The 27303-nt window shown below is 39.7% G+C and overlaps 1 protein-coding gene across 1 annotated transcript; it reads right to left on the bottom strand.

Moving 5' to 3' along the window:
* Nucleotides 1-1196: 1196 nt before the first annotated feature.
* On the bottom strand, nt 1197-26563 carry hbs1l (HBS1-like translational GTPase). The gene is made up of 18 exons (XM_082504371.1): nt 26221-26563; nt 25515-25583; nt 25156-25287; nt 24710-24961; nt 13148-13256; nt 12719-12924; nt 11718-11883; nt 10844-10961; nt 8547-8693; nt 7488-7562; nt 7262-7379; nt 5651-5719; nt 5430-5534; nt 4855-4945; nt 4514-4622; nt 4272-4372; nt 2334-2478; nt 1197-2246 (listed from the first exon to the last, which is right to left on the bottom strand). Exons 1-18 carry the CDS (start codon nt 26261-26263, stop codon nt 2235-2237), a joined length of 2067 nt encoding a protein of 688 aa, XP_082360497.1. The 5' UTR covers nt 26264-26563; the 3' UTR covers nt 1197-2234.
* Between the last annotated feature and the right edge of the window lie 740 nt (nt 26564-27303).

Here is a 27303-nt window from a genome sequence, read left to right as displayed (position 1 = left end):
TGAAGTTAACTGAGCATCAGGATGGGGAAGAAAAGGGATTTAAGTGACTTTAAATGGGGCATGATTGTTGGTGCCAGACATGCTGGTTTGAGTATTCCAGAAACTGCTGATCTCCAGGGCTTACAAAGGATGGCCTGATAGAGAAAATATCCAAAGCAGCAGCTCTTTGGGTGAAAATGTCTTGTTGATGTTTATCACAATAACTCTACTTGTTACAATCAAAGTCTGCAGAAAAGAATCTCTGAACTTGCACACTGAACCTTGAAGCAGATGGGCTGCAGCAGCAGACCACACCGGGTTCTAATCCTGACAGCCTTGTTTAAAACCCCACAGCCTATCCCAGAATTGTTGCTGATCATGTCTATCTCTTTAGAATCACAACGTACACATCTTGTGCTGGCTGCTTCAAGCAAGATAACAACTAACAGGTTTTGCAATAGAGCGTCTTTGGGATGTGGAGGAATGGGATTTGCATTACAGATTTGCAACTGATAAATCTGCAACAACTGTGTGATGCTATCATGTCATTGCGGTCTATAAGCTGGCAACAATCACAAGAAAATGTAACAGAATGGACTAAAAGAAGATACTAAGAAGTTACATGGTCATGGCCCGCATGCATTTGTTAACAGTGACAAAAACTGCTGAACATATCGTTCAGCAGTTTTTGAATGAATCATTGTGTTTGTGTTTGGAGAATTCTTGTATACTCGCTCTACAGGACACGTTCGTCCTTTCATATTTCATCTCTTCAGCCGTTTTACCTCAGGGAACGTCACATTAGCACCTACGCAAAAAAACAACCACTATATTTCTGTTTTTTCCAAAGAGAAAAAGAGAATGGAAACTTAACTCTCATTGAACTCTCACCCTAAATTGTGCGCAATTAGAGGTGACAATGAGTAGGTTGTTCGTCAACATGCGTCAGAGCTTTAAAAAAAAAAAAAAAAGTGTGTGGGGGTCACAATTGTGAGCATTTTGTAAAATTATTTCACATTATTAAGCCGGCATTTACATTCTAGCTGTGAGACTGTCAGGACAAAAGCCAAGCTTTGTTCAACTTCACATGCAACACTTTTACTGAAGATGGCCCTTCCAGAAAGGTTTGTTTTTCTTGGCTTATGGGATTATAATAACGAAGAGTCACTAGATGAAAGGATTTTCTCAGATGCAGAAATCAAAACTCAAACCACAAGTTGCTGATGTCATGTTCATTTTTTCTTCTTTCTTTTTTTGCACAGAAATGATACAACTCTTTGAACCCCAAACTGCACTCAGATGAGCCTTTGTTTAAAAAAAGAAAAAGAAATAAAGAGGGAAATCAAACCAGGTCTTCAAACAACATCTTTCTGCTGATTTGCAGAAGAAAATCAGTAATAACTCTATTATTGTTTCACCATAAATGAGAAATGCCTTCTCCAAGTAGAAATGATAATTTTCACTTTTTTGTTCTTAAACTACTCCACCCTGGTTAGAGTAAACATTTGAATGCATTAAACTTCATCCCTTCGGTTATTGAAATTAAAATAAAAAAAAAAAAAGTTCTAGTTTTAAAAAAAAAGATACTATTTTGCCCTTTAGAGTCCCACATAACGTAACATTAGTTACAATAGTTAATTTTAGTTTTGATTAGAAAAGCCTCATCAAGGAAAACGGGGCAGTGTAAACCCAGTGCTGACCCCTCATGCATAGAAGCAGAGAGGGGAAAAACATGGACTTGTTCTTTCACTCCTTAAATAAAAGTCAGTGTTATCCGATTTATTACAGCTCCTTCAAAAAGAACATAGTTAAACCCATCACTGTGAGATGCTCTGCAGGGTAGGATCGGTCTTTCAGAGTCTAAAGAAAACATTGGTTTAATCAAGTGGAATCAATTTAAGAGCAACAGGCTTTACTGACAGATAAAGGTGGAGTGAGCAGGAGCTGGGTAGTGCGCCTGTATGACTGAGGAGGACGCTCAGCAACACAGAGTTGAGATGTGAGAGCTGGCGGATGCATTGGGAGTTTATTTTGTGACATCTTGCCACACACTTGGTATCTGTGCAGTTAGTGATGTTCAGGGCAGACAGGTGGAGTAGCTGCTACACTGATTGGATAAATGGATGGATGAATAAGACGCTCTGACTCCATGAGCGGCGTTTCTTTGATCTCTCTGAATTGCATTTTGTCTCTGGCTGCATGCAGTCTCCAGAGCAAGGTCAGGCTAGCTGGCTCTGTGTCGGCGGAAATGGTCTTCATTCTTTGATCTGCAGGAAAGAAAAATTAAATGGCGTAAGAGTAATTTATTAAACGGGGGAAGTGGGACTATTTTGCCACAGGATCCAACTCATTACCTCAGTGACAACCCCCGCGGCGATGGTGGAGCCAACATATCGCAGCATGAAGCGGCCCAGCTCCTTATAGTCTTTGTACAGCTCTAATGACACGGGCCTCTGGGTCTGGATCTCCACGATGGCATTCATGCCCTTACTCAAACACCTCAACAGAAGAGACACGCAAGAAGCAGCATGACATGAATTTGAATATTCTAACAAGAAGTTGACTTTATGGCGAAAAAGGGGTTAATATGATGCCATCTTGTGGTGGCATTTTCAGTGGAGAAATGTTTTGTCACTCATCTGACTGACTTCTTCAGTCTCGGCTGACTTCAGGTTTCCCAACATCATAAACAGCATATTTGCATAATGACTGAAAGTAGAACTACTGACTAATAATGACTAACAATGGGCCATGAGGTCAGTTTCATGATCATTAATATGCAAATTGTCATGACCACTGACCAATAGCCACCGGTATTAATCACAGAGAGTTGGGGAATGGCTGCGATCACAGCATTGTAAGATGGTGAAATATGTACCCTTAGGCCGCCTCCTCGATTCAGAGATGGCTCCTTTTCACGTAAATGGCCTCTTTGACTCCCCGCTCAAACCAGCGTTCGCCCCTGTCCAGGATGTGTACATGCTCATCATTGAAACAATGTCCACTGGCCTGTAGGTCTGCTTAGGACTTGTTTTCCCTGATATATATATACACACAGCAATCCTCCTGGCAGTTAACAGCGTACACTATATTCCTCAGTTTGCAGCTGGGAGCCTGATCCTTGTGGTGGGCTTTGAAAGCCTTTCCCAGTTTTGTCAAATGTCCAGCTGGGATAACCACATTTACTCTGGGCTTTTTGATATGATGTTCGTCTGCTTCGCTTTGCACAGTGTCTCTGGGGATTGTGTTCGCTCTGTGTAGTAGCATCCTGATAACACCCAGTTTGTGCTCCAGTGGATGATGAGAATCAAACCTTAAATACTGATTTATATGTGATGGCTTGTGGTACAAGTCGACTTAATAAAGTTGGGGAATCCTGCTGTCAGCTGAGACAAAAGAAGTCACTTGGATGATTGGTGAAATGTTTCTCGCACTGAAAACTCAACGTCCAGATGTTAGGAAGCATAAACCATTTTGCATCAATTCCATCTGCTCTGGCATAAATGAAAATGACAACAGGTGCACTGGAGAGGCAACAGAGCTATGAGCATAGGTCCCACTACAGGATGCCCTCCATGCCACCTTCATGGAGTCTGTGATAAAAAAAAACTGCACATGAGTTTTTTTAGGACTCTGGCAGCGCTCCTCCTCCTGTTCCCCCTCATACCAGACTTTCTGCTGGGTTAAGGCCTTTCAACGGCCTGTCCAGCCTTCTTTGTAAAACTGCCCGTTGCCTAGCATCTCCTCCACACTATTGAGACTGTGCCAACCTGGGCGAGCTAGCATGAGGCACAACTAAAAGAAAAAAAAAATCAGTCATGAGGGGTCAGGCAAGAGCAATGATCTATGGCCACCACCTGCAAAACCTCCTTTCTGGGGGCAGTTTTGTCGTTTCCGCTCCAGTTGAACACTTCTCACTTTCATTTACGCCAAAGCAGCTAAAAATGATGCTTCGTGTTATGTTGTGATGATCTTTTTTTTTTTGAGCAGTGTATGTGCATCTACAGTAAATATCCAAACTACTGTTCGTGTAAAGTTTTGTTTAGGAAAAAGAAATGTCCTACTTAACTAACCACACTTCCCACACATTGACATTAAGGCGCTGGAAGGCAGTACCTTGAACATTTTATTTTGAAGGCTATTCATTGTTTCCAAGTTCAGAGAAAAGCTTCAGCGCTACCATAAACAAAGCAAATAATAAAAAACACTCCTAACAACACAATAAACAGAAACAAAAATGCTGGCGTGCATAATTGGATAGAAAATGATGATAAATCCTTTTCCAAACTCACTTTGGTTTCTTCTTCAGGACCTCGCCGCTGCTCTTGTGTAGAACACTAATTAACTTCCTTATGGTGGCCGGTTCGCTGACTGTCTGGTAGTGCAACAGTACCTACACCAAGCGTGCACACATTTCTAAAGTTAAAGCACTGTGCAAAGAGTCGTTTCACATAACATAATTATGCAATTGTCATCACTAAAATCTTGGCAGAATTGTTTAGGTGTGTAAAAGCAGAGCTTTGTTGGCACTTACTGGAAAGCCTTGTGTGATGGGGATCTCGATATTGAAAATGAGGACTCGAGCTCTGAATCGAGTGCAAACTCGAATAGGTTCTTTGGGATCACAGAACACACAGCCCATACTGGAAGGAAGCAGCCAGAAAATATGTTTGAAAAATAAAGTACAATAAAAAATTTAAAAAAACACCCTACAAGCAAAATAAACGAAGTCTGTATTTAATCAAAACACTGTAAACCAGACCTCAATACTTATATGTACTGCAAAATATAAATTATAAATTTCCGTTGTTAAGAAATATTTAAAAATACTCATTCAGTTTTATATTAACACATCCTTAGCAATTAATTCTTTACTTGATCTTAATGATGTCCATGCCAGTGAGTGTCAGGCTGACGTGGTCTCCTGCTGCAGCCCAGTCCAGAGCCTCATCGTGTAGAGTAATTCCTGCAGTGCAAAGAGCACAGTGTTGTTCCCCAACTTGCCTTAAGGTGGCAGTGTTTACCACTCATCCACACCAGCAGATGCACACAAAAAAGGTCCACATGTAAGCAGACATCAGGCTTACATTTGTTTTCTTTGTGATTTTGCATAATGTACGCGTGTTTTTCTACTTCTTATTAATATCAAACTATTGTTTTTGTGAGATGCTATCAATCTGTTTCCCTTCAGGTTTACAGAAATTCACTATATGGCTGCCAAAAATAAACTTTCCACCTGTGCAGTGGGTGTTGAGTGATGCTTTGTTGTATTAATGTCAAACCATGACTAACAGACTTTGAGATAAAAAATAATTGAGGTCTCATTTGATAGTTTTTAGTACAGATACTAAAAACCGAGCCATATAAGGTTTTTATTTTTCAGCCCACCCTGATGACATTTCATTTAACAAAGACCGGGAGGGGAGGAAAAAAAGCACATGAGTGCATACCTTTGACAGTGCAGGTTTCATTTGGAGGCATTGCCAGTATTTTGTCTCCAGTTTGAATATAACCAGCCTCGATCTTTCCTGTAACACAGAAGCCTGAACCCTGGTCTGGGAAGAGAAAATCCAACGTCAGCAAAATCTCAGCAATCAAACACAAATTGGAGAAATGAAAACAGACATTAAGAAAATAGACATCAAGGGCCCATTTCCATATTTAACGTTACCTTTAAAGACATCGGAGACGCACAATCTGAAAGGTTTGTCTACAGACCTCTGAGGGGCCTTGAAAGCATCTTCAGAGGGGAAAAAAACAAAGAGGAAGTAAACAATAAGTAGCGGTAAAATGCTGGTAAATAACATGAGCTGTCCAGTGACCATTGGCGGTGAATCATGTTCTCTGTAAGCAGACTGAGACTGGATGTTGAATGTTTTGAAATAGATGTCAGTTCTATGGAAGCTAAACTTCACATGTCAGGCGGTGTTACGTGAATCATTTTCAAGTAAGTCACGTCTATTGCAGCAAGCTTACAGTCAGAATGCATGGATTCTGTAGCTTTCATTTCAAGAAAAAAGGTTGCACAAAAACACACTGCTGCAGCTGCATCGTGTAAAGCTGGTTAGATTATCCACATTCAGTGCTAAAATCATTAAACCTAATTCGATGCTGCGAAGCGTCTTAGGTTTTCCATCTGGTGTTTTAACACTCATGCCAACCCAAAGAAAGGAAGTTTGAGTCATTCAATAATTAAATATAATAAATGTAATCAAATATTTAGTCAATTTTATTGTTTAAAGAAAAAAGAAACTTTCAGCTCACACCAGCTGACCTTCCCGGGACTGAACCAGAGATCTTTCACTTGTAAGTTTAATGAACCACCACTACACTATAAACCTTTTATCTCCGGCTGCTGGCAGATTGCCACTCTTGCCTATAGTTTGCATGGAAGATGTCAACTTGCCTGCAACCATTCGCAAACCAAACACCAAGTGATATATAAGTTAAAAAAGTGATGAAAACCAGGAACAGAAAAGATTCACAGTCAAAGTAAAAGTTAGTGCAGCAGGAAGGCACAGCTTTTAATTCAAAGACAAACAGTCTCCACAGTCGGTGTAGGTGGGAGTACTTGAGTCTGCGTCTTCCATGCAAATTATGGGCAAGCGTGGCAATCTCTTAGCAATCAAAGCATTCAAAGCAATTAGAAGGGGGTTTTAGTAAGGCACCTAGCAACTTCTAGCAACTATTGGCCAACTGGTTGGGTAAAACAGATTGTTCCCTGTGGCTCACAGGACCACTCTATAGACCTGTGTGACTGAGGCATATGGAAATAAACAACTTACAGTAAATACCTGCAGCTCTTAATGTGATTATAGGGTTTTCCTTGCATTAGTTAACAGCAAGATGAATTTCAAGCTGTCAAACTTGATGATCTACATATGACTAATTCTTCTTTCTGCATACCTTCAAGAACAGTGAGAGCAGAACTGCAAAGGGGTGAACTTCTTTTGACAAAAATATAAGTGCTGCAAACACACAGGCACTCCAGAATTTAACAGATTTAAGAGAAACGGCAATATATTTAGATTTACATAAAGACAGCTACATCAAGAGTTTAGTCTACTGACTTATGTTCCAATTTATATAAAGCTTTTGAAATATTTAATCCTGCTCTATAACTATAGCTGGGCATAGGTAGTGCAGTCAACCTTCTTAGGAAACAAAACTCGTGACTCATCACGTCAGATCACACATTTAGAAAAGTAGAGAGTGAAAATGTAGCTTGAGTCAAAAGGTAATAAGCGCTTTCGGCAGCTCGAGACGTGCCACAGTGTATTACCAATCTGCTCCAGCAGGCTCGGCCCAGAGTACCAAGAGGTGAGCTGTGACACTGAGCTCCTGGTGGCAAGGTTTTCTCCTGACAGGCCGCTGGTGGGGATGTAGAAAACATCAGACTCCTGGAAAAGCAGATAAACACGGAATCAAAGAGAGAGAGCAAATATTTACTCACAGCCAAAATATTATACAGATGCAGAGCTATGTCCTCAGACTTCGTGCCAGCTCACCTTGAATCCTGCCTGCTTGAGAAAATGGCCAAGTTTCGAGATGATTTCTTGGAAGCGCTCCTGTTGCCAGTTTACCTGATGTGTAAACGAACATACAGGAAAAAGGAAAAACACAAAGAAACAGAGTTTCCCCTTCAGCACTGCTTTGATATGGAAATGTGTCACCAACATGCCAGTGATTATAGGAAACAAAAACAAAAACACAATCTCACACACATACACACAGTTTCTTAAGGCCTTATTCTCTCCTGTTAAGGTCTTCAACATTCAGAAGGTGTGGATATATATAAAAATTTAACTTCTTTTAGACTGCAGTGCTGTCTATGTAGTCCTGCATATGGTGTCAACCAAATACACCCGCAGTCTCACAGGGTAGATATACCACCTGAAGCTGAAGCTGGGCAGTACTAGTACAACAGTGACAGGCTAAAATATCAACCCACTTTTCTAAAATTCCTTCAGATGCCAGATATTACATTTCTTTAAATATATTTGCATGTAATGCTTACTGAACATCACACCACCATATTTCAATCTACGAGGCCTGTTACCAGGCCTTTTCTTGATAGATTAGATTTTTTAGTTGCACTGAAATGTGCAGTGTCAACTTTCACAATGATCTTCAAAACTGCAGAATAATTATAGTCATGACACTAACTTCGAGTTTCCTGGTAACTACAGCAATGATGACCGTGCTTCTGCAGTTATTCTGACCAATCGACTCTTTGATTTGTCCATCTATACACAACAGGCCTGCTCTTTCCCTTATCGTTTCCTATAATCTGAACTTCTCCACAATGTTGTTCTTGAACAGAAAAGGGAGATTCTGGGCACACCTTTTGCAACAAAGAAAAAAGATACCTTAGCAGGATTTGCTGGATTCACCCAACGGTGGACAAGCTGAAGATTCTTTTCAACGTTAATTTTTAAACATACCTGCAGGACTGTGTGCTTATTTGTTTAAAACAAACAGACTGCCACTCATATTGTTCAGCTGTAAAAAACAGTTGGTCTTAAAAATGCCTCCACAGTGCTTCGTTTTAGTGCAGAAGGTCTGACCTGGTCCATCTTGTTGACAGCTACAGCCAGCTGAGTGACACCCAGCGAACGCACCAGCAAGGCATGCTCTCTGGTCTGACCACCAGCCTCGAAGCCCGCCTCAAACTCTCCTCTGCTGGCATCCACCACGAGCACCGCCACATCAGCCTGGAGAGAGAGAGTAAGGCGAAGGGGTGTTGAGATTGGCATGCATACGTTTCTGCAGAGGCAGACTTAAAAATAAAAACCACACACTGTAAATTTTCCAAAACATATTCTGTTTGTAACTTTATAAACCACTGCTAATGTTTCCACATTTAGAAAGCATTTGCAATGCTATCAGATTTTAACATGAGCAGCACTGATGCTTTCAGAACAGGTCCTGCTTATATATTGTGCATAAACTACCCTCAAGTCTTAGGGGCTCTTTTTGTTGTTGCTTGTAGTAATTTATATTTGGAGTCATGGCTCTTCTCTGATCCCTCCCTGCCCTTCCACATACACAAAAAACACACATGGAAAGTGAGTAGCAGGGAGCCAATACAGAACAGAGCACTGATGGGGGGTTTAGTACAATTATTTTTAGAATATTTGACTATCGCATGTAAAATTTTATCGTCACGCAATGAATATTTTCCAAGTTAGTGAAAGAATGAAATTTTCCGTTTTTTACTTTCTGTTGTTATTTTTTCTTTCAGCATTTTTTGAGTTTTTACAGCATCAAAACATAGGCCCAGGAAATTTCTCAGTGTTGGAAAACACATTTAACCTGTGAAAAACTGCAATTACATCAGCTTTCCACCCACTCCACGCATCACAATCTAAAGCCAAAATCTTGTTTTTGTTCACCACATTTTTTTTCCTGTAATCAGTTTTGAGCATGTATATCAAGGGATGTATCAAAGATTCAGTAGCAAAAGTGCACAGACTTAACCCTTGATGTTTATATGCACTTCCTGAGAAAATCACTTTAGAGAACTGCATGAATGCATGTTGTGTAAACCTTTTAATGTCACCACTGGGATAGGTGAGTGCTGAGTTACTTACACTGTGTGAAAATTTAGATTTTTGCCTGCTGGCTCATCTTCTAGCCGTGCCTCCTCCTGTGTCACCATTTCTTTGTTTTAACATTAAATGAAGCCATGTTCTACATTACAGTTTGGACAATTCATGTCGAGTGTAGGCCAGCGTTAAGATACTGCACTGAATACATGCGTCACAGCAACTGGATGCTCTCCTCTAAACTTTAGTAAACTAAGTAAAAATGGCACAGTATCTTATGCAAAAAGAAAAACAGTCAAAAGTTGAAGAGACAAGAAAGAAATTGCAAAGAGAGCATGCCCTGAAAGCCAAATTTATAGCTAAAGCACATTAAATAAAAATAATTAAATCAGCTGACTGACGGGGGAAACCCTATTACTGACATTGGTCATAATGAATGCCCCAAGTGTTTCATGACAAAATATTTTATACTTTTATACTATATACAAGTATAAGCAGGTGGCTTTCTATTCATTTTGACTTAGAAATTCATGTTCTACTGGAGAAAATACATTGAAAATATCCTCCTAAGTACATGACACACTGTCACCTTGATTTGCTTACAGCAGAAACTCCTTAGTCACTACATGAAGAGGTAAATGTGAGGACAGTCATATGGTAAAAGAGAAATTACACGAGCTCCCCAAAGCAGACACAGACAAGCACACCCATGCCTGCAAAAACACCTTGCGATACCAACACCCAAAACCACCGAAGTTATTTCAAGATGTCAGGGTGCGGAAGGAGGGAAAGCGGCCATTTTAATCGAGAAGTTTTCAAAGTCAGAAAAATGTTTTAGGATCGGTTAGAATTGTTTAAATGGTTGAGTCATATTTGCAGCTAACCAATGGATTGAGTAGAGTACAGCAGAAGATTCGATAAACAGCAATCTATTTTTCAGAAATAGGTTACTGAGCACATAGGTTACTGAAATAGGTATTTTTCAAACTGTATCCCCTTCATTATTATTACATTATATTTATTATTCATCTCATAAATTATAGATGCATTCAAGCCACTTTTCAGTTTCTGATTACTAACCTGTACATAGATGTAGCTTTCTAACTTCGTTACTTACACTCATTCATATTCATCTGTAACCTCTTCTTATGAGGTCTGATTTTGTATTTTTGCAGCACTTAAATTTCATCAGGCACGTCCATTTCGATCATTCGTAAACTGTAAATGCGCAGCCCACCAACATCTAGCAACATCTCACTCACAGCCTTGATTTACATGCACTGATCAGGCTGTGTGAAGAGCTTTTCATGTTATACCTGTGCAGCTCCTGTGATCATGTTGGGGATGAAGTCTTTGTGTCCTGGTGCATCCATCAGTGTCACCACTTTAGAGTTTGTCTCAAACTTTGTCATGCCCACATCCATTGTAACACCTCTGAAGCACAAAAAGGGGGGAAAAGCCAACAATTCATTTTTTAACCATTTGATACACTTGAATATGAGAAAATTCTAGATGTTAATAGCGTGCTAAAGTGTCTGGAAGGCCTTATAAGGGAATCCAGATTTAAAGTCCTGGTCATTTCCTGTGTAACTGCACGTCTGGTGGGCGAGGCTCGTAAGTATTACGCATCTGCTTCAGAACTTAGTGATAAGTTGAATATGGATTCCCACCCATGTCACTTTCTGTTTCTGCAGTATTTCGCTTCCGTTTCACTCTGATAATAACAACAGAGTGCAAGCAGGGACAGATTTTTTAACACTATTTTTTTTTTCCATGATAAATGCCTTTTGTACGAAATAAAAATTCCATGTCACGTAGGAAAAACAGCTTTCTTGTAACAAATTAACCCTTTTCATCCATCCAGAGCAAAACTGACCGACTGCATCGATAACTCAACAAGGCTTTTCTAATCTAAAGAAGCTTGAGCAAAAAAAGATTCCAAGTTGAATCTCACATCTTTTAGCATAACAGTAGTTACCTGTGAGCTAATAAATCTGATTTTACCCTCAACTTGGAATGCATATATAGGCAAACATTTTTTGGAGTAATAAATATAATGTTATGTAATAAAAATATGTCCTTAAAAACAATAAATGCACATTTTCTCTGCAAATATAAATTTGCTGATTATTATGTAATAACTGTGCACGCATCTTTCACTTTGTGCGCACTTTCATAGTCAATATATACCTGTCTCTCTCCTCGCCCGTTTCATCCAGAACCCAAGCATAGGCGAAGGAGGCTTTTCCTGCCTTTTTCGACTCCTGCTCGTACTTATGCATGGTGCGTTTGTTGACATTGCCGAGCAGATATAGCAGGTGGCCCATCAGTGTGCTCTTACCCGCATCCACGTGACCTGTAGAGAGAGGACTAGCACTGTAATCATAGCGCCGAGTTGAGGGAGAAAGTCATTCAAAAAGAAAATAGGCTCTAAGGGCGGGGAGTGTTAAAGGACTCTGACGAGGAATGGAGGGAGGGATAGACAGATAAGGAAAAGAGGAAGAATGTGCAAAGAATGATAAGACAGGTGGGAGGACTGAAAATGATAAAACAGCAAAGGGAAGCCACAGATTGGAGAAGGAAATAAGTAGAATTGCACAAGTGGCAAGGGGGGTAGAAAGAAATGGGAAGAAGGATTGAAGGTTCTGGGGGGGGGGGGGGGTATCGTGGTAAAACGAAAGGTTTCATAGGCTGTGGGAAACTAGAATCATCTGCACTTCTGAAACTACCAAGTCACTTTTTCTGCTGTAACTGAGAATGAGAAATAATGATTGAGCAACTGAGCTGGTCTGAAGCTCGACTCATTTACTACATTCAACGGTGACATAGGCACAGCCAACCAAACAAGGGCAGCAAGAAGAGATCTTCAATATGATTAACTGCCCAACTGTAAATCGAAATATCAAGGCACTGAACACAGGTTCTAGAATATGAGGGGAAAAACCAACTCTGCAAGAAGTGCCCGATTTAAAAAAACAAAAAAAAAGGAACTCCCACTCAGCATACTTTTGGGTATACTCCCAAATTTCGAAGCACTGTGACTGCTGATCTTTCTCTTCTTTTAACGTATAACTTGGATTTGCATGCATTCAAAATACCCCAAAGCGTTAAATGTTAAAGTACTATTTAACTGAGTGGTGCACAAAATAGTTCATAAAGGTGGAGCATTAATATTAGTATATTCAGCCTACCTATAACTACCAAATTTAACAGAGGCTTGCCCCCTTGTCTCTTCTCCAGCTCAGCTTTGATATTGATGGCCTGCCGTGCCTTCCCAGATGAACGGCTCAGGGTGGGACCGGTCACGGGCTCGTCCCCATTGGACCCTTTAGATGGAGTCTCAGGGCGTTTGGAGGCAGCTTCTGTAGCTGTGACGACAACACCGTTCTCCCCTGTACTGAGAAGAGAAATTGAAGTGTGAATACGCTTCTTTGCAACAACTGAAAATTATGTCTCGCAAGCTCTAATCTCCTTCTAACCAAACAGATCAGTCTTTAGCTTTTGCTTTAAATTAAACCACAATTTTGCTAAAGGCTTAAATCACAGTCAAATAACTTTTTTTTTTTTTACTGTTTTAAGAGAACAATCTGAAAATGACAACAGGGGAAGGGTTAAGTTACCTTGGAACATCAAAACCCATAGTCTGCTTCTTTCCAGAGACGGTCATGCGGGCCACTTTTGGTAAAACTTCAGAGTCCAGTTTATTGTGAGAAGCATCTCTGCTTTTAGCTGAGAAAAATAAGAGACACAAAAAGGCAAACAAAGGCCTCCATGACTCACACTTTCTCCAAGGAGAAAAAGTTTTTCCGTTTGTTTTTTTTCCACTGTGGTCGCTTACATCTAGACTTTTCTGGGCATGCACTAAGATCAAGGTTAATATAGAAATATTAGCTAAACTAAAAGACATTAAGATTCAATCTTTCAACAATTATCAGAGTAAGTGAGTGGAGCAGCTTCAAACCTCAGATTCACAATGTGTCTAACCAGTCCAGAGAAATAATGTCAATATTTATTGTGTTATTAAGTAGATAATGTTTTGTCTGTGAAGGTTCTCAGTCATCCAGGTCATCGTAGTCAAAGGAGATTGCAAAGAAAAGCGTCTGGACTCCTTTAAGTTGCTTGAAGATAATGTTTTACAACACTCTAAAACAACCATGCACACATCAGTGATGTCCAACAGATTCAGGTAATGACTATTTTACTAGTTATGGTTGCACGTTGGCATATTCTTCAGAGCAGTAAGAGTGCAGATTGCAATAAGTTGCACTTTGAGCCTCATATCTATCTGATTGCTAGTTCATATTATGCAGCAGTGAGACTTGTTGAGGTCACTGCTTTGTCATCCCAGTCCCAAATGGCCACCGGTCCCAGTCATATCAACCCGTTTCTGATTCATTTAGACTGGGCTGCACAGCCAAGCCTACTGCACACACTGTGCGTCTGTGCGCGGCAGTGACATCCTGGTTCAGAAAGGGTTAATTTCAGAAGTGGCCGTTGCCTCCCGTCTCCACGTAAATAGATCAGTGTGACACAGCATTTCGCAGAATGAATCTTTTGAAAAGGTGTCACCTCAGCAAGTGCAGCACTGAAAGTGAATGCATCCATTATCACACACGCACACACGACTGATTAAAAAAAATATGTCCATATATGCACAACAGAAAGCCTGAACTGCTACAAGGTGAAAAGGGCCTAAGATCTAATAAACTGCCACTTCTATTAGTCTTTATTTTATGTTCCTTTCCTTGTTGTATCAAAATAGGATAAACTCCCACACAACCCCCCACTGCATTCCTTCAGCATTTCTATAATGTGTTGGAGTGATAAAACAGTGGATATACCTTCATCTTCTAGCTTTTGTTTAGCATGAATTTTATGAAAACACTACAACTCTGTCAATCCTTGCATGTTTATACCTTTTGTTCATCATAAAAAATACCCTGAGGGAAAATGAGAGGAAAGAGGTGCGATTCAACAGAATATTAATGGACTTTCTCTAACCAAACACTCTCTGAATGACTTGCTCTGCATTAGAGAAAAAGTCCCTTTCACTCAGAAACATTGCAACACAAGTCAGCTCACCACACTCTAGTGAGGCTTTTTAAGTTAATGGCATTTGCATACTGTTGATTCCCACACACTTATCCATATCTACTTAAATGTGGAAAAAGGGGACAACCAAAGCAGAGCTTGCAACAACTGAGATAAAAACTGAAAAACTACACTTAAGAAATGACAGGTAAATCTAATCGACAAAAGAAAAAGGTTCAAAAAAGTACCACCGCTGCGATTAAATTACAGCAATTTTAAAAACACCACCGTCATATGAAATCTACTGTTTCAGTTTCACCTGTCCTGCAGTAAGCAGCAACATGAGATGGAAAAAGTACTCTCTGGGGAATTTTGGTTCTTCGTGCAGCTGGGGGCTTTTCTGGTCCTTGTTCAGTGACACAGAGGTTTCTACCACCTGTGTCAACAGGACATCAGGCCACTTGAAAACTTGAAAATCACTTACAATTCTGTATCTAAAGGAGTTGGAGCCCTCTCTAAAATCCAGTCAATTGCAAATCACCCAAAAACCTACATATTAATTGAAATTAGTACAAAGATAAAACATTAAGGGTCAAATTGGGAAATGTTATTGCCTTTTAAAATATGAATGTTAGCAAAATAGTTGAGATAGCAGTGCAAAATAAAACTATATATCATTTTCTTTGGTGTATAAAATCAAAAATATAGTGGAATCTCTATATGCAAGGCCGTAAACCTCATAGCTCTGATCTTTAAGCAATAAAGGGCGTGGCATTGTAGTGCAGGAGTGCTTTATAAATTGTACACCTACCCAATGTTATTGCTGTCTATATGCAGAATACCAAGTACTGAGGACAATGTAAAATCTACAAATACCAATACTGAGCTTCAGGCCCCGAGACAGGGTCCTTGACAGACAGCCACTGACAGTCTGTCTGTATATAAAAAAAACAGGCCAGCAACCATGATGGTAGAGAGACGGGGTGGGTTTGTGCATTTGGATTAGCTGCACAGCTGTAAATGGTATATACAGATTCTGGACCAGGATCAGTTTTCATTCAATCAATCGATTAATATAATTTGACAGTAGTTCAAATTATGGTCAACTGATTTCATTCTTATTCATGTTTCACATAAGAGTCACAACTGTTTTTGGAAACAAGGCTAACACTGCCTCGTTAGAGCAAGTAAGAATGATACGACAACTGGGAAACTCTAATGAATCTACCAATACACACTGTGATTAAAAAAATACATCATGCTCTAAAGTATGTGACAGGTTCTTTGCTTTTTTTTTTTTTTTTTAATGTTTTTTCAAAAAGAAAAAAGAAAAACCAAACATTCTGCTGTACTCCTTCAAGTTCTTAAGCAAATGTCAACCCCCTTATTAACTGTGCATGTTGCTTTGTCAAAACACTGCAACACTTTTCCAAACAGGATGGTAACATGAGAAAAATGATTCGGCGCAATATAGCTCCAAGGCGCAGAGCAGGATCTTTTACCTTGTTTGGACTGGTAAGTAAACACATGGTATCCTTCTATCCAGGATTTCTCTATTATAGGGGACCCTTAGTGTGACTGAATGAGTAAGTGAGTCATCTTATTCATGACAGAATAAAGGGAGTGCACCCAGGATATGCAAATCAACCCTCCCTTGTCTGTCCAAACACAGAAACGCAGTGCGGACAAAAGAAAAGGTGAGGGGTGGGGCAAAGACTACACCAACCACTTGAGGCCGCTACAGCCTACGAGACATATAAGGTGTGTCGACTTTATATCAAAATATCTAAAGAGAGACAGGGGTGGGAGTGGGGAGGAATAGGGGAATATTTGAAGTGAGTCACCTAACATTTCTGAATGTGCGCCAGTTTCATCTCTAATTTGTATTGTTACAAAAAACGAAAAAAGGGAAATTAGTAATTAAGAATATATGTAAACCAGTTTAAATCTATTGTTAATTACACGATTTCAACCATAAAGGCTGGAATAAAAATCCATGGGGTTCTTCGGTTTAAATTTAGTCCATCTTCTACCCTAAACTTGTGGATCTATTCTCAATGAGACAATCTGGGAGTCAAACTTCATTCATGTTTGAAAAATAGATGGAAACATGAATGAAAAAGAGACTGCTGGTGGAGGCAAAAGCTATGAGTAGGATCTGACCCCTTTCACGATGAGTCATACAGACCCACAGTGTCAGTACCACAATTGAAGATTTCATAAAATATATATATATATCTGCTTCTGTGACTTCCACCTACTCAGCAGTTAACCTTTAGTCACAGAAGCTACTTGAAATTCTCACCTAATGTGTTTTTATAGTTCAAAACAGGTCTATAAAGAGACTGTCTCTGACCTACAGCACGACAACCTACAACTTTAATGTACACTGTGGTTTACACTGTTGTCTAAAAAAAAAGAGAAATAAATAACTATGTCAATCTATTTTAAGTGACATTATTGTTCAGTGCTTTCTTGTTTGAGGAATCTAGAAGTGAACTTTAATGACAGACATGACTGCACATCTGCCCCTTCTGCAGAAAGAACGCCAAAAGACCCGCATGGAAAAATAAACAAGTCTCTATGCCAACTTTAACAGCACCATGCATCAAGCAGGGTAATGATAGTAACGATAGTGAGGTTTTGAAATGACACACTGTACTGTGGCTGGACTCAAGTACTCACATTCTCAAGGGTTACTGTACATGAGCTTTTACCTTATTCCTGTTCAAACCTACATTTTGAGTCATAATTATATTCACACATTAAGATCTCTGTCATCTGTATGTTGCTCATGCATACAGGACCTTTTTCTGCACTTTTACATTATAGAGTAATTGCCACTGGATGACTTATTTTTCTGCTACAGTGTTTCATATAAAATTAGTTGGAGAAACATTTCAAATCTTAACTACTTTAAGAAACTGTGACTCTTTTTTCATGCACATTTGTTAAGTTATCCCAAAACCACAACTTAACAACCCTCCCACCACCAAAAAAAAGGTCAAAGGGTCATACACTACATGTAATGCTTTAAGAATAAAACTACAGAAGTCTTAGTTTAGCAAAAGTTGATAGTGATTGGGAGAGCCTAGAAATCTGAATTTACCATTTATAACAAGCTGCTTAAATATGGTTTTAACAACACTTTATTACAAGGTACACCTTGCTAACCCTGGTTTGGACCCACTTTTTTCTTCAGAACTGACTTAATTCTCAATGGCATAGATTCAACATGGTGCTGGAAACATTCCTCAGAGATGTTGGTCCATATTGAGGTGCTTGCGTGACACAGTTGCAGCAGATTTGTTGAATCCACATCCTAACATCCTTGATGAGAATGTCCCGATCCACCACATCCCAAAGGTGCTCTACTGGAGTGAGATCTGTTGACTGCGGAGGCCACTAGAGCTAAAATAAAACTGATGTTCAAGAAACCAGTCTGAGATTATTTCAAGTTGCTCATGCTCAGTTTGAAATTCAGCACATTGTCTTAACCATGTTTACATACCTAAATGCATTGAGTTGATGACATGTGTTTGGCTGATTAGATATTTGTATTAATGAGCAGTTAAACAGAAGTGTATGCTCTGAATAATATGCAAGGGTTTGCACACAACTTAAGGCTGAACTGTTTGCCAACATGAAAAAAAACCCCAACAACAACAACAGCAGGGGCGACTGTAATCTTTTCTGCCATAGAAAGAGCCTAACAGCTATATTATTAATACACACCTTCTTCTAGACATAAATTTTCCACATTTTATCCCAATTTTTGCAAATTTAGAGCATGTCTGAATGGAAAACAAGCATGCAGCTAAGCAGACTTTGGCATAAAAAGTAGCATTCTGCTAAAGCAAGGCGATTAGTGGGTTAAGGATTTATTATATGACACTCCCCATCTGCAAACAATAACTGCAATAACTAAATGAGATCAAAATTTGAAAAGAAGCACTTGGTCATGTAGTTTGACGGTAACTGCAGTTAGATGGGACTAAAAACTTCCCTACTGCTGTTTGTTTCACTGAAAGGCATTTTATCCAGTTTTTCCCCCAACACATAGCATGGATTTCTTGGGTGCGTTGCTTGGGAATGTTACCAATATATGTCTGGGCAAATGATATGTCCAGGCAGGTCGCCCAGGCATACTACAGTCTGTCCAATCCCATGTATTGCACTGAAGCCTGGCCATAGCGGGCAACGCTGTTGGATTTATACTGACATGTTAGTATTAGGGGCGGACGTTATAGTCTCAAAATTATATCACGATATTACAGAATTGTAGTGGCACAGCATAAGTCAACTGTAAGCAGAAAACTAGCCTATCAGGTTTTTCCCTGGACCATTTAAGTAGAAAATAACCACTTAACACTTTAACAATAACTCACACTGCAAGAGCTGCACAGCACTGTTACACAAACAAATTCAACCATATTTTCTACATGGGATGTTGTATCCCAGTTTGCGCTTTTAAACCAGTTGCCTAAAGCCCTGCTTTTCCACTGTGTAACCACATCAGTAATTTCCATCCACCGTTTGCTCTTACTGTCGTATGGAGCATAATTAGCAAGTGTTCAGGCAGTTTTTGGTGGGGTCATTTGCTGACATTTGGGACAATCATCCCTGCTAGCATCTCTTCCTTTGTAGAACTTTCTTGTACTTGACAGGTTGTTTCTGCCTCAAGTGGTGAAACACATTTATTTGTTGCTTCCACCTTTAGCTGGAATAGTTTTCTTTCAGTTTTCTTTCTTTCTCAACAACCCTCTTCTTTGTTAGAGGGTTGTTGAAGCAGCTCCTTTTCAAATATTCAATCGAAAGCTCACATGTGGCTCTAAGAAATACCCGAGTTTGTCCCCTGGTTGGATGCAATAAGAAACATAAACACCTGGCATTAAATTTAAAAATAAATTACTATTATACTTGTATTACAAAACAATACCACATGGCACAGCCCTAGTTAGTATGTCTGCATTGCTCTGCCATCATGAGTCAAACTGAGCTGTCAATGCCAGACTTGAAAAAAATCAAATCGTGATCAAGATACATTTACTGAAATGCAGGAAGATAGAAAGACTAAAGACGCACCAGAGTCTACGCATGTATAATTTAAAAAAACTATATGTTTACACTGTTTACACTGGCAGAATTATAAATTAGCAAAATAAGGAAGTGAGATATAATTACAGCCTATTATATCGTGTTTTACAGAGCTATAATCTTACTAATCCACTTACTAGGTTTGCAACATACATTATTACCACACAGATCTATCACAGTTATTGAGGTCTGTGTCAAGTCTACTGTTACAATTCTGGGATGTGCACATCAGAAAATGATGTAGCCTAAGGCTTGGTGATATGGGCCTATGCATCGAAGAGTACTCTGTTACCTGGACAGCAACTCCACTGCTTGGCGAGGGGGGGGAAAAAAAACAAACAAACAAAAAAAAAAAAAACACACACACACACACAGGACCACAAGCAATTAGGTTGTTCGTTGTACGTGCCTGCATACACACAGGCCTCCACCTGACACAAATAAAATCTAATTATAAAATCTTACCACAGCCTGGACCCTGACAAAACTTTAAAATAGAGTTATAGTTACTGTCTCAGCTCATATTAGTAGCTGATATTTGGGACAGAAAAAGAGCTAGTGAGTGCCTCCAAAGATTTTCAGCTACTGGAAACCGCTAAACAGCTTTCAGGCAAAGTATGAGAACCACTCACCCAAACAATTTCATATTCAAAATCACATTTTGTGACAATGATTGCATAGTAAATACTGAACAGAGAGATTCCTTGATTTGTAAGTCAAATATTCCTAACAAAGATTTCTTTATTTATAAGTAATATGTGGTCGTTTAAATGTGTAACATGTTTACTTAGTACAGTATATATATTTGCACGATTGGTATTAGGAAGTAGTAGGACTAGCATGTTAACTCCTGGGAAAGTGTAGCTGTTAACAAATTTGAGGAACTACTGTGCATGCCAGCTGCATGGTTTTTTTTTTGGTTTTTTTTAAAAAGACATTTAGGATTTGTCTTGCATTCAACCACAGCACCGAGGTCAAATGTTCTGAATGCAAAATTTTCCATTTTGCCCTTTAACAGAACACACACCACAAAAAAGACATAATACTGACGCATGTAAGTCCAAGTGCATCTGCTTATTTTTGACCACTTGTTAGAACAATAGTATTTTCCAGAGTTGGCACCACTTCAAAACCATAGTTTGTGCAACATGTATGCCTTGCAAGAAATGCAGAGCCTGTAAAGACACAAAGAGGATTTGATCTGTCACAGCCTTTGTGAAAGCTGTGAAAGTTGAGAGGCTTGATCAGATTTTCCTACGTAGGTGGTGTATAAGAGGCACAGCAGTCTATCGGCTGCTGTGCAGAGTCGACATGTGCTTGGCTTGACATTTTCTCCAAGAGTGCAGCTTCCTGCACAAACCCACACAGCGGCTCCCCTTGAGAAAAAAGGACAAATAGCTGCTGGACAAAACCACTTGCTAATAACAATTTGTTCATCTCTTGATTCCCTGAAAAAAAAAAAACATTATAAAAACACTCTGGACCTGCACATTTTCACACAAAACAGACCACAACACGTCCAGGGCATCTAATTATTTCCAAACACCATTTTCCAAGGACTGCAAGCTTTGTACACTGAAAAACCTGTTTAACCTCTAATGTTTATCTTGCTATTGTTAACACTAACTGTCCTTTATCATTTATCATCTCCCTCAGGCTCTCCTTTCTGGAAGACACCCCGGGGGTCCAGTTTACTCTCTGCACCTGCATGACGTTTACTCCTCTTCTACCAACATGAATTCCCACTTAAAACAACAATGAATGAGTAAAAAACAAGAGTGTCAAAACCAGAAATGCCTCAAGACACTTTAGCATAACCGTTTAAAAATGGAAGCTTTACTGCAGATAAACAATGTTTTCTTTATAAAAATGTCTCTTTAAAAACAGGCAAATGCTCTGTTAACTGGTAAAGATACCACTATGACCAACTGTTTATTGTCCTATACTGGCAGTTTACTATACAATTATACATTAAAATAGAGCACTTTAAAATTCATTAGGTAGGATTAGTTCCTTACAACAAGCCAAAAAACGTGTTTGACACACGCACATTCGCAAAAACTGAAGAAGACTAGACAGAGGTTCACTCAGAGCACATAAAGTCAATCATCTTTATTTCGAAACAGACAAATTAACCTTTGGCAGTGTGCGAAGACACCCAGTGTAAATTAAACCCATGTATACAAAACGAAATTAAAATCTTTTACTACAGTATGAACGCATTCACTTTGACTAATTCAGTAAAAGTATATAGTGCTTTCATGCAAAAAAAAACCTGTTTTTCAATATTTAACAGTTAAAAGATTTTGCTTGTCTTTGTGTGTCTGTACGCATATGCGTATGTGTTCCTCTTCCCTCATGGGAAAATCTCCAGGTGTCCTCTAAACCAAAAAGTCAAACCCATGATCTCAAACACAGGCAGCAGTAAACCAGTACAATGGTTAACTGATCCATATTCCAATAGCTGCAGCACACCTGCAAACAAAGTCAACCTCTTTTGTCTTTTGAGGGTTCATGCAGCTCAGAAAAAAGTCACATCTAGAGTATACATGAACTTTCTCTTTGCTGTGATCATAAAAAAATTAAAAAGCCATTGGCCTTCGAAGCATACAAAAATAAGACTACATTTAAAATGAAGGAGAGAAAGCTAACTACAGCAATAAGAAACAAAGATCTTTCTAAAAGTTCCTAAAATACTTAAATTGTTCTTTGAAGGTTTGTTTGGGTTAGCTAAGATTATTGTTAAGCTGCCAGAGTGAATTCATTTCTCTTTGTTCTGTATGTGTTCACTTAAAAAAAAAAAAATACATAAATGCTTGAATAATCTTCTTTCTATTATTTTTTTAACCAGTGATCAGAGTCAGCATGTCATTTTGTTGGACCCAAAAGTTCTTTTACTCCCCTTAAATGAGTGCAACCCTGAGTGCTGCATCTCTGGGTTTAGTTCAGTGATAAGAGCAAAAGGGCCCAGATAGAAGTGGGGTTCTCATTCAAAGCAAGTCAAGTTAGCACCAAGGTAGATGCAACTGAATTAAGCGCTTTCCTTGTGGCTACCTGGTGAAAGCTTTCCGCTGATTAGCACGGACGATGTCATCAGGCGAAGGGGTGTCGAAGCGGAAAGGTACAATCGGCAAAAGTGTGGGAAGCTGCTGTTTGGATTTCTCCTGCGACTGAGAGAGGAAGGCCTTGTAATAACTTCCTCTCCTCTGACCTTTTATTTTTCCCTTCAGTACATTTTTCATCCTCTTTTGTCTTCTGCTAGTCTGAACAGACAGCGTAATCGCAAACACTGATGGTTTTGCAAAAACGGAAACATCCAACCCCAATGCAAAAGCAGCTGGAGACATGGGTGATGGGAGGTCACTTTCAAGCTGATGGAGACCTTCTCCATGTGACTGGGCCATCAGTGAAGTCAGATCAATAGTGTGACCTGGTTTAGGTTGTCTGAAGATTTGGTGGTATGGTCTGTGGTCGAGTTCACACTTGGCACCACCCTCTTTAGCACTCTCTTCTGACATGCCAGTCTTCTCTGGTTTTGCTGGTGAAAAGAGCGACGTGAGGGAGCACTGTGACCCATTTGAGGTGGTTGAGGTTTTGCTTTTGTGTTCAGACGCCATATGTGACAAAGAGAGCTGCTCAGAGAGACCAGGTGGTTGCTTCAGTGCATTTTCTGGAGATTCAGAGCTGAAAGGCTTGGGGGAAGTTGAGAAACTGTTGCTGTAATGCTGCGAGGCAAGCTGGGACAATGAGACAGTGCCAGCCAGACATGGGGGAGTGATGCTAGTTATTTTTGATGAGGAGAGAGCATTCGCTAGTCTTTCAGTGCTTTGTGATTGAGGGGAACTCTTTCTGTTTTGGTGCTGGGAAGCAAGTTCGCACAGGGATAGTGTTTGTGCTGGTGCAGCCATTCCCTGAAACATTGCAGATGGTATGCTGCTTTGAGGAGTAAGGAGAGAGTTACTGAAAGCTGGGCTTCGATTTGAGTGCTCCTGGATTAAATCGGCCAATGTTGGGCTACCCTTTGAACCACCCAGCATGGCTTTGCCTCCAACCCCAACAGACTGCTGATTTTTCTGCACAACAGAGCTGAGACTCCCAAATCCAGGAGGAGCAGCCATAGAAGAGCCTGCAGCTGCTGTCTTGGGGTTGTTTAGCGATAGACTACTGAGTGAAACTGAAAGGATGGAGGGAGGAGAGGCCGGTGATGCTGATAACGTCTTTAAAGATGCCAAAGCTCCCAGTGAAATACTACTCTGACTAGACATAATGGATGCTGTTGTTGTTGCGTTTAGTCCTTTGTTGAATGAGGAAACGTCCAAGCCCTGCCTTGTGTCAGCTACTACTGACCCCTTATTCTTTTGCTCGTGCTCAGAGATGAGCTGTGCCAGACTACCACCACTGCTAACACCTGGGCTAATGTTTTTAAGGCTAAAATCCTGCTTTTCACAGCTGCCGGCATTTGGTTGAGATAAGAGGTCACATAAGCTGGGTGCTTTTAGTTCGGGTATATGTGGATGTGCATGTTTGTGCCCATGTGTGTTGGCTTCATGTGCCTTGGACGTCATGTCTGTGTGAGAAGAAGACAAGCAGGCTCCTTACCTTACAAAAGCCAAGTGCAGTTGTCGAAGAGGAGGGGTGAGGGGGACCACAGAGCAGAAGTCAAATCAATCATATAGTAAAAAAAAGACAGAAAGAAGGCACTTTGTTAAACATTTGTATCACTATACAAATTTGTGTGAAATCAACAAAGAACACTACTGGCTGTTAGGCTTCCATACACCCAATAATGACACATATTTATATAGAAGTACTAGCAGCAGTGACCTATGTTGACTGCGTTTGAGGAGGAAATGGGAAATACTTATCTTGGAACACCCACCTATACAGAAAAATTTTTTCATAGCTATGAAACTCCACAGAAAACCCAAATCTGTTATACAACCCTTTAAATGCCACAAATTAACGTCCTCCCGGTGTGTTACTACACTGAATCACTCAGGGGTAACAGTTTTTAATCAGTAAAACAATTTTATTTTGACCCACTCAAGGTGTACCTTTGTCAGCCACAGCCTCTTGTTTGGTTCTTTGTGGTTGCGGCGCTTTGTCCTGGTTAGCTCGCTCTACTGTACCAGTCTCTTCAGCTGTACTTCTGGTAACTGGAGCAGTTTTAGTGTCTTCAGACAGTACTGCGTCCAGTGCCCTCTGTGGGTCAAATCCACATTTTATGGCTGCCTGGGTCAGGACTGAGTCCGGCACTGCATCTCCCAGCACAGTCCGCATGTGGTCCAGACAGGAATACAGCTTGGCTAAAGAGTACAGCAAATGTTGGACACACACAATAGATTTGTGATCCATACAAAAAGCACAAATTTTAAAAAAGACATCAAAAGTTTAAAGGACAAAATGAACTGGTGCATGGAACCTTTAATTGTAAAAACACAAAAAACAAGTTGAGAAATGTTTATATTCTGAGACGCAGTTGTGTGCTCAAAAATACTACCTTGATCAAGAGGGTTGAGATTCTGGTTGACAGTAGGGGACACAGGGACAGCCTCATCTTCAAATTCTTCCTCCTCTAAAGGCTCTTCCCTTGGTGCATGTCTTTCTTGACGCGAGTAGATGAACTGATTTGCTAGATAAGCCAAAACCATTTAATTTTAATAGTAGATTATACGTTATCATATATGATGTCTACTTAATGTTGCATATTTTCAAACTTAAACTGGAAAGGCAAGCAACTATTGTTATCAATGAGTGTAATGAAAAAAAGTTATTTATTTGAAAATGCAGTGTATGCTTAACTTCAGACAGATTCAAATTAGTCTGCTCCATCTTCACTATGCATCAATGGTAACCAACCTGTTGCTGGTGAAATGCAACAGTAGTCATCCTCCACAGACTGTCCATACATGTCATCATCTTCAAAGTCTGAAAAAAAGAAGAAAAAAACAACACTTAGATGGATACCTTTGCTCATTTTGTTGTGCCTCACAAAAACAGTCGTATACACAATTGCAGTAAAGTCCCTTTATGCCAGCTGTGACTTTGCTTTGTCAGCAACTTTATGAATGCCACTGCACACTAGAAACCTGGAGATTTTCCTCTAATCGCTTAACTCTAAGCTTTATTTACAGATATATTCCGCAAATTTACAACATTGGGAGATTTGAATGTAAAGAAGAGCAAGTAAGGAATCTGGTGTTATTGGCACAAACAAAACACTGGATAGTTAGCAAGCTAGGCAAGTAGCTAGCAATAACCTGAGTAAACATTAGTAAATTTAGCAGTTACACACACCTCACATCAAATTTTTTTTACTATAACATTAATCCAAAATGTTGGGTTTGCGTGGGTATTAGTAATTACTGTCGTTATGGGACAATTTACCATACGCTAGGTGCCAAGTGACACGACAACAGTGGGATCTTGCCAGTTAAACGAGCTAGCATTAGCCGCTACAGCTACTGAGTAACTGTAAACTTTAGCTTAGCTGTAAACAGCTAACTGGTTTAGCTCTTAGACGCCTTGCCGCGGCATTTAAATGAGAACCGTTTTTGCCATCTACCTTCATCGTAGTTGTAACCTCGAACATTTCTATGACGAGACATGTTGATTATGCCTCCTCTCTCGGCGCCACTGTTATGTTATTCGGTTCACGGACATGTGTCCACTGCCCAGCGAAGCTCCTGCAGTTGCTGCTGTGTGAAGCTAGCCTACCTTAGCAGGCAGGTCACAATAGATTCGACAGTCACGCAAATACATAAATGTAACCACAACACACACAAAAATAAAAACAAACAAACGTATTTGTTGTAATTACGTCATTTCATCGACGCCGAGCTTCTGCATAATTAAAGTAAAATAAATAATAATAAAAAGTTTTTTTCTTCGCTGACGTAACTTCCGTTTGTAGTTGGCATAAGATCTCAACGGGTTTCAAAACGTTTACGCTGTCAGACCTATATTACACTGGATTTATTTACAGCTACAACTCTGTGCATCCGTCAGAGTAAAGTTCTGCAAGCCTAAAATAGTAATATAAGTTGCACCCCATATATAAAAAAAAAGAAACATTGCACGACACTTCGAGTTTAACAGTAAATAATAAGAAATAACACAAACCACAATAGAGAAAGAAAATAAATTATGTCGCAAAGAAAGAGAAAACAACCCATAAAATGGAAAAGTTATAATAAAATTACTCTTTAAAACAAAGTGAATGGCTGGGAGAGGACTCTGTCTGACGGAGATAAGAGTATCACAGGAAAATAAGAGAGGTGTGAGGTGGTATGAAATACAGTCTGTAAAGTGTTAGATTTTCTCAGGTGTTAAGTGTCCATGGTGTGAAGAGGGTGGGGGATGCAGCATTTCCTTTAAGCCCTATAGTCTTTTTGCCACCAGGCATCAGGCACCTATAGCAATGGCTGAAAAAAAGAAAGAAGAAAAAAAATTTGCAGAGCTGGGCCTCACATGTGGTGATGCTCGCTGACCTGTGGTTTCTCAGGCTGTGCTTGAATTATATATTTTTTATGTTTAACAGGAACAATACTTGTAAATATTTGCTGCACTGAAGCAGAGTGAAGTTTTCCATTTTGGTAGGACACTGTCATAGAAAGATAGAAGCAAATAGGTGAAGAAAATCAGACCA

The sequence above is a fragment of the Aulonocara stuartgranti genome, assembly GCF_965226115.1.
Source record: "Aulonocara stuartgranti genome assembly, chromosome: 15".
NCBI classification, from domain to species: domain Eukaryota; kingdom Metazoa; phylum Chordata; class Actinopteri; order Cichliformes; family Cichlidae; genus Aulonocara; species Aulonocara stuartgranti.
Note: the sequence above shows the minus strand (reverse complement) of the source record. Positions and strands in the feature narration are given on the sequence as shown.

Bases quoted from the DNA above. Each gene is read 5' to 3' on its own strand.
- hbs1l (XM_082504371.1), bottom strand. From the start codon at position 26,263: ATGTCTCGTCATAGAAATGTTCGAGGTTACAACTACGATGAAG. The intron at 25,288-25,514 runs GTTGGTTACCAT...TGGCTTATCTAG, and splicing joins TTGCATTTCACCAGCAACAG to CAAATCAGTTCATCTACTCG. The intron at 5,720-7,261 runs GTAATACACTGT...TCCCCTCTGAAG, and splicing joins GAGCCTGCTGGAGCAGATTG to ATGCTTTCAAGGCCCCTCAG.